Source organism: Topomyia yanbarensis, chromosome 2 (assembly GCF_030247195.1).
Source record: "Topomyia yanbarensis strain Yona2022 chromosome 2, ASM3024719v1, whole genome shotgun sequence".
Taxonomy (NCBI): Eukaryota; Metazoa; Arthropoda; class Insecta; order Diptera; family Culicidae; genus Topomyia; species Topomyia yanbarensis.
The window spans coordinates 456,130,738-456,138,809 of NC_080671.1; the positions used below are offsets into that span (position 1 = coordinate 456,130,738).

Here is an 8,072-nt window from a genome sequence, read left to right on the forward strand (position 1 = left end):
ACATGCGTTGCTGTGTTACGCCAGAAGGAGGGTTAATTTCGTGGTTCCAAATGCCGAACCAAACGTGTAAGTGTTAGGAATTGATTTGCGACGGCATCAACTGATCGTTTCGTTTCTTCCGTACCGAGCTAGCAGCAGGATCAACATCAATTCGCGGAAGGAGCAATCCGCAACATTGTGTCATTTATATTAATATGCATTCATTCATATATATGCGTACATGTGTGTGTGTTTGAGTGTGTATGTGTCGGTATGTGTGGATATAGAACACGACGAAAAACTTCTTCAAAATATAGACTGAAACGCAAATAATAAGGATATTGATTCCCCTACTGCTGTTGGCATTCCGCTTGCGTTTGTCCTTCCTTTTTCTTTCCGCCGCCGCCGCCACCCCCACGACCACCTCGCTCTTTCCGGGCCTTAGCCGCCGGGGGTCGCTCTTCTTCCTCCTCCTCCTCTTCACCTTCTTCCTCTTCCATTTCCTCCTCGTCTTCCTCCTCTTCTTCTTCCTCTTCCTCTTCACCGTCATCATCTTCGTCCATCACCTCGCCGGTGTAGTACAGGATGGCCTTCGGGATGATACGGGCCCGTAGGAAGTGGCCAATCTCAAAGTCAGATGCCAGCAGCATCTGCGTTTCGTCATCCACGTTCTTTTCGTCATCCTGCACCTGCGGCGGATTGAAGAAGTTGAAGAACGAATCGTTCGGAAGCGTCTTGGTCAGTGTACGTATGACTCCGCGCTGCTTGTGCTTCTGCTGCTTCTTGATAGTCTTCACCGTCACGTTCTTGCTCGGGTTCCACTGGATCGTGCAGCCGGTGCACTTGTAAATCTCGGGACCTACAATCGGGAGAGGATAATCAATAAGAATCAGATAAATGATAGATAACATATGCATCCAATAAAACTAGCCGAGCAATTCAAATGTACAGAGTATTCTATAGTAGCTCTGTGAAGTAACTTATTAAAAATAATTCTTAGTCTGTACGAGTAAAGGACGCTCTGACAATGAAAACAAAAATAGGCTCAAACAAGAACTATGTATAGGGCTTTGAACATGACCACCAATAGAGCAAAATGCAAGCATACAATAAAGCGTAAACGTACACTAATAAGTCTATCATAAATCCACTAATTTGTGTCTACTCACCCTCGAAGCTGAACGGTTCCTCCTGATCGACCTGGCACCGCATGAAATACTGCTTAGTCAGCACCGTGTCTTTGAAGAAAGGATTGGTCGAGAAGTGAAATTCCAGCACGTAGCTCATCGGGTCAGTCTTGTACACGATGTTAACGTTTGTTAAATGCGCCAGCACCGGCTCGTCGTGGGGTTGAATCATATCGGCCATTGTCTGGGTGTTCTTGAACACGGTCAACCAAAAGGCCGGAATACCGTGCCCTTCCTTGAGGATTTTCGAGTGCTGATTCTTATAGTTCAATGCCATCTTCTTGAAGCGCTCCGTTACTTCGCAGTCGACCTCATTGTCCTCATCGTCGCTCTCATCCACCCACTCCGCTTCACCGTCTTCCAGCTCCGATTCTCCCGTGATAACCGCTTTCCTACGATCAACCAACGGTTGGTACAGCTCCTGATATTTACATTCCAGAGCGTACACCTCCTCGAAGAATTTCGCTTCCAGCTTCAGATACTTTTGCTGCAGATGCTTTAGGGCGTTGATTCGGTGCTGGACCTTATCAGGTAGTGCCTTAATCACCTCCTTCATCATCATCCGACGCGACGCCGAACTCATATAGGCCGGATCGTCCAGGAAGTCTGGCATCTGATCTTCCCCATCGGATGCCGATTCGACGGCTTTCACTGCATTTTTCTCGGTTCCTGTCATTATGTACTTATTCTACGGTCGACGGAAATGTCGCAGTTGCTAGGAACAGTGCTGGAAAAAACGAAGCATACGGTTACTACGATTAGTTCACCAGAATTCATGTTGTAAATTTCTCGTTCGACGCCAAATTTCAGAAATGACGCATTTTCAATCACTATACGAGACAAGAGTTGGCCATGGAAAAACAACCAAAGCAAGGTTATGTTCTCGCTCTCTCTCTCTGACCTGACGTATACATCAAACGGGAGACAATTTAATACGCCACTTGGCAACAGGAATTTTCACTACTTGTTACAAACGCATTAATGCAAAGCAAAGAATCTTGATCCACTTACAAAGCAAAATAATTTACTCACTATCCCCGTTATTATGGTCAATCACAAAATCTGGCGAGACGAAGAAAAACGACCTATGGAAAAGCACATGTGGATCTCCATTTTGCGACTTACCTGCGGTGGCCGAGAAAAAAAACCGATAGCCTTCTTTCACCACGGACGGAAGCACTGGACCGATCACTAGATTCACACTTTCAGTGAGAAACAGGAAACACGGTTACAGGTACCTCTTTTTCTGGAGGAAATAACACGAGATTCGCCTAGCTCTGGGTACGGGAGCAGCAGCGAAAAATGCGTGTGTGCACACTTCCGAATGGCGAGAACACAAAAGAAGAGCAGCTAACTCCACCAGAGCAGCAGCAGGCGTTTTTTTGCAAACATCGAACCAGAAGGGAGAAACAGCCGTATCGGAATTTGCACAAGTGGAAGCGAGAGCATCGACGATCGCGGAACGTTTTCGTTTCGCGGCCGGCGCGCGGATTTGTTGACATTAGATTGACGTTTTGCACTGAACGAAAATTTTATGTTAGAAATTGAGCGAATATTTTACTACTGGGACAGGGGTAGGAAACTACTGTCGCTGAGTGAAATCTTATAGGGTATTGCGCACTTCCCACCAACCTGCACTCCGCACTTTTAAAGTGCGAGTGATCTCAAAACTGCGAGCTGTCAAAAAACATGTATTTCAAGTGATAGAGATGGTACTTTCATAGACAGACCAGTCGAACTAACCGGTCTATGAGAAGAATTTAATGGAATAATGGTAAGTGCGCAGAATCCAGTTAGAATCCAGTTTTTGGTGCCACAACACACAGAAAAAAAATATTGGTAAAAGTAAGAGTGTTCCGCTCTTAGCAAAAAACAACCAACGCCAACTATTAGGTTGAAAGTAAAACTTTTAAATTAATCAAGAATAATAATCAAAGTAAAAGAATAGTACTCAAAACAAAAGTTTTATTTTTAAACTAAGAGTATGCGTTGGTTGATTTTTGCTAAGAGTGAAAAACTCTTATTTTCACCAACGTTTTTTTTTTTTCTGTGAAGCAATAACCAATCTGATTTCAAGTCGACTTCTTAACCCTCACTCACAACTTTAATTTTATCCGGGGGTACGTTGAACCTAATTTGAAAGTGGGAGTAGAGAAATTGAGTCATGAAGCCACACGCTTTTTGATTTTTTCCGAGACATCTGTCGATAAAGACACGTAATTGAACTTTTGTTTTCTCTTTATTGTACGCAAATAAACAAATCAAAATAGGGCAACCAACCTGATTTGGATCCCTACATATTTTGGACCCTGTTAATGTATTTGCCTCCTGCACTGCCAGGTATCTCTGCATTTGTTTGGTTTGATGCAGCAATTACATTCCTTGGGTTTTCTATTAAGTTTCAAGTTTAAGTTTTTTCCTTGACTTGATACAAAGTTTATGTAACTGACAAGTTTTCGTTCTGCTGATAAATAAATTACAACTTACAAATATCATTAGTTAAGCTAAGTATGCACCTCTTGCGAAATGAAATTTCCTATACAAAACCTATGCATAAAAAACGTCGCGAAATGTTCGCGAAAAAAAATTTCGTTTCCATTTCGTAAGCGGTACGCAGCTCTCGCGAAAACGATAACGAAAAATGAAGTTAGCTGAGACACGGTTCGACAAACGATAAGTTTCATAATAGTTCCGCGAGACAGCGCTACTTTCTATGCGCTGTCACCAAGGCAAACTTTTTCCTTGCGAAATAATGGTCAGCGGTATTATTTCGCACGGAGGCTCGCGAAATTTTGACAGGTTGCAATGAAAAAATATAAGAAAACACAAGATTGGCAATTTTTTTCATCGCAACCTGTCAAAATTTCGTGGTTTAGAAATTCAATATTTCGAATTTGAATGGTAAGTTTAAAAATATTACTGGAAGTGATTGTTTCTAGTTTTAAACAATTAAATTTAAATAATTAATATTATTTGCAGCACACCCAAACAAAGCAAATCAGCTCAACTAATCTTGTCTCAACATCCTGGATCTGGCAATCAGCCAACCAACATTAAATCGATACAACCGCAGCAGTACCAACTACTCCAAATCCAACAACAGCCCCTCAAAAAAGGACCACATAGCAATTACTGCTCAAACGAACAACAGGAGTTTACGAATGATGGACACATCGGAAAACATTTCATCGGCACATTCTGCCTTAAAACATGTCTGCCACTATTTTTGAAAATATCACTGCCTACACAGTGCTCGTGATTCCATTCCAGCAGCAGCAAGCAATCACTATTCGAGTGCTTATCGCCAACATTTCACAGCAAGCTCAGCAGCAGAACCACCTTCAACCACAACATCAGAAAATTAAGATTTCTTCCAGACCATGACCATCATCCTAAAGGTCGGTAGCAATAACGTTCAACCGACGGTACAACCTGGTCAGCAACCGCAATTAGTGCAATAGATCCAACCCAAATGTAGATTTACCAACTGCAAAAAAGATAGCAACAGCACATTCAAACACAGTAGCAGCAGCATACTATACTGTACCATGCGGTGTGCAGGACTTTTTTATTCAGTTGGTGCGGCAAGGTGAGACATTTTTATTACCTTTTTTATTTCGAAAGGATCAGTACCGTGTTTAGTACATTGTAATGTAATACCCTATTCTTCTTTAAAAAGCTCGAGTTCACTCATTTACGGATATTTTTTTATTATGATTTTTTTCAGATCGAACACCAACAACATAATATCATGGTAATCACCCAGCAAGAAAACGCAGTGATAATGGGCCAACAGAAAACACAACATCAAGATGCTCGGAAAGGACTTTCTCTTTCGGTATGTATTTACCAGTAGTATCCCTCCTCCAAACATTCCTTTGTATATCTAAATGTCCTTATCAATTCACAGAACAAACATAATGGCACGTCATCTTCAATCGGCTAACCGTTTGGAATAAGCGCTCATCATCGGTTTCATGGCAGGGAAGTGAGCAGGCAAAAGAAGGCATCGTTTTTTCCGCAAGGTCGCTCTGGTCAAAATTTCAGCGAATTGCAAGGAATAAACCACCCGAGGGACAGTACCCGTGCTGATTCAGGACGATTTCCCATACTTTGTACCTTGCTATTGAATTTTAATACCCGATCGAAACGATGGCAAGCGCTGCCGATAACTGGGTCAAAAAGACGACGGATCAAGAAATTTCTGCACTCGGTAAGTCTTTTTTTTGTTATAACCTATTTTTGAAGCGATCATTGGGATGGGATTTGAATTTTTCTTTTCAATACAAATAGGTTAGCGAACTGAGTACATATCATCAAGGATAAGGATTCAGAGCCGGCGGCTGGCAGTCCAGAGAAAGAGAATGCGGAAAAACCTAGTCCACCGGCAGTAGAACCACAGCTGCACCTGATGTTTGGAGTTCGGTAGCTACAGAAATTCTGACTCTAGCAGCTCCTGAAGAAAAACAAGCTGCAAGAGAAAATGGAGAAACACCTTCCTCCGCGGAAGATGCAGAGGCATTCAAGTAAGTCGAAATCTGCAGAAAATTTTGATTAGGACATAAGGAACATTGACAGCCTCTCTTTGTTTACTTTCTCTTTCGATTATGACGTCACTATAACACTTTGCACTAATTTTCCAGTACATAGCCGATGGTTTTTACTAAAATATTAAGAGTTGAGTACTAAATATTGAAACGACCGAGTAACAAACAGAAGAGAAAGACCCCAAAGAGAATCTCATTGTTGCTTACGTCCTATTCTAAATTTTCTCCCGAAATATTTAGTATCAGCTTTAAAATTATCCGTGACTAATCTTTTAGCCCGGCGGATGCAAGTTTGCTAATGAAAGATGTTCACTAAGGTCTAGTAGAATCAAAGCTGGATCTGAAGGTGCAGCGAAAGGATTCTTCTTCGCCGGTTGGTTGGTTAAAACTTTCGAAGTTTTGCACGTGAAGCCGGGATTACTTCAGGGAGTCTATGCGATGGGTTTCAACGCCCTTCCAAGATTCAGGAGATGGCTCTGTTGGCCGGTCCGCCACGGAATATAATCGCCCAGAGTCAGTCGGGAAAAGGAAAAACCGCTGCCTTTGTGCTGGCAATGCACAGTTGAGTCCATCAGTTAAAAAACTATCTGCAGGTGATTTGCCTTTCCCCCACGTATGAGCTGGCAATTCAGAAGGGGGAAGTAGCTGCCAAAATGGCAAAGTTTTGTCCGGAAATCAAACTTCTATACGCCGTTCGCGGTGAGGAGACCGTCAAAGGGGCGAAGCTGACTAATCATATCATCATCGGAACACCCGGCAAGCTAATTGACTGGGGTATAAAGTTCAGGACGTACGACCTAGTTTTTCCTTTTTGTACTGGACGAGGCGGGTGTTATGGTCGGTGTTCTTCTTGGCCACGTACGAGCGCGAGGTAATGGAGTTTGCCGAGTACATCGTACCCAATCCGATCGTCATTCGGCAGGCGCGGGAGCAAGAATCACTCGATAACATCAAACAGTACTACGTCAAGTTCCGCAACCAGGACGAGAAATTGTGTGATTACCGTCGGACAAGCGATCATTTTCTGTCATATGATGTATAGGACAGTTGTAAACGTCCAAGTAAACTTATTTTCAGAACTGTTAATCGATCGAAACAGGTACGAAAAACGGCCGGTTGGTTGACCTGCAGGATGTCCCAGGATGGTCACTCGGTAGCGGTACTGTCCGGTAATCTAACGGTGGAGCAACGGTTGGAACGAACGTTTTGTCCAGGGGTAAGTTCCACCACTTGATTCTGGCTACAGCACCAGGTTACGGAGAGATTCTTTCGTCTTAGGTATCGACGTCGAACAGGTGACCATTGTCGTCAACTTCGACCTGCCGATGGATTAGCAGGGTCGAGCCGATTGCGAAACGTATCTACATCGAATTAGACGCACCGGTAGATTCGGTAAGTGTGACTCATTCTTGTGATCCTATAGATTGTATTTCTTCCCACTTCTTTAACAGAACGGAATCACCATCAACCTAGTGGGCAGTGATCGAAACATGATGATTTGCAGATCAATCAAAAAACACTTCCGGAAAAAGATTCAGTTGCGCGGAGAACTCGGACGAAATTGAAAAGATCGCACCGTAAAGTGTTTTCGACCAGCTACTGGTCATACTTGTTTTGATTCTGAATTTATAATTTTATATTTTTTTAATTTACAAATGTAACCAACAGGGTATCGCAAGCTAATAAATTTACAATTACAATCTACCCAGTTCTATCCAAACATTTGAAAAGGGCCTAACCACAAAATGTAACAAATTGAAATTTCATGTTTTCCATTAACAAATATCTACCCGAGCACGTACATAACGCAACATTTGATTATGAAGAATTTTGATAGCGATTTTACAACAATTTATAAAAGGGCCCAATTGATTTTTATGACCGAACTGATTATGAATAGACCTAACTAATTGAAAAGTGCCTAACTAGCAATACACTCGTTTTAAATGGATTATAACGTATTATTGGATTATGTCTGATTGTAAAAGGCTTATAACATCTTTTCCATAATTTACATACAGGGTCAATTTGACCATCAAATTAGAATTCAGTTAATTCGTCTAACTTTCGGTGTAATATCAGACTTGAACAGCATTTTTTGTGTGAGGTATTCTGCCGCTAGAAGCAAAACTGTCCCATGTTCTATGGGAATCCCTATACACATGGGACAATTATGCTTCTGGCGGTAGTAATACAAGTAGTAGCAATATGCGCAATTCCTTAGTGTTTCATGCAATAAGAATTACCACGAATTACTTATGGCAATAAATTTCAATTACGATTCTCACAATTGTTATACCAAAAATAGGTTTGTATCCGTACTGATTATTGGTAGCATTCCCTGAGACTTCCGGAACCT

At 42.0% G+C, this 8,072-nt stretch overlaps 1 protein-coding gene, 1 long non-coding RNA gene and 1 pseudogene across 2 annotated transcripts; 2 read left to right on the forward strand and 1 right to left on the reverse strand.

The window, feature by feature from the left end:
• Window positions 1-107: 107 nt before the first annotated feature.
• On the reverse strand, window positions 108-2,521 carry LOC131685873 (nucleosome assembly protein 1-like 4). The gene is made up of 3 exons (XM_058969882.1): window positions 2,292-2,521; window positions 1,149-1,893; window positions 108-838 (listed from the first exon to the last, which is right to left on the reverse strand). The coding sequence occupies exons 2-3, from the start codon at window positions 1,840-1,842 to the stop codon at window positions 330-332; spliced, it is 1,203 nt and encodes a 400-aa protein (XP_058825865.1). The 5' UTR covers window positions 1,843-1,893; window positions 2,292-2,521; the 3' UTR covers window positions 108-329.
• Window positions 2,522-3,929: 1,408 nt separating this feature from the next.
• Window positions 3,930-5,817, forward strand: LOC131685876 (uncharacterized). Its single transcript, XR_009304881.1, has 5 exons — window positions 3,930-4,067; window positions 4,146-4,755; window positions 4,894-5,004; window positions 5,077-5,379; window positions 5,460-5,817. It is a non-coding gene; the product is annotated as an uncharacterized LOC131685876 (long non-coding RNA).
• A 173-nt stretch (window positions 5,818-5,990) lies between these two features.
• LOC131681152 (DEAD-box helicase Dbp80-like) lies at window positions 5,991-7,413 on the forward strand (annotated as a pseudogene).
• Window positions 7,414-8,072: the final 659 nt, after the last annotated feature.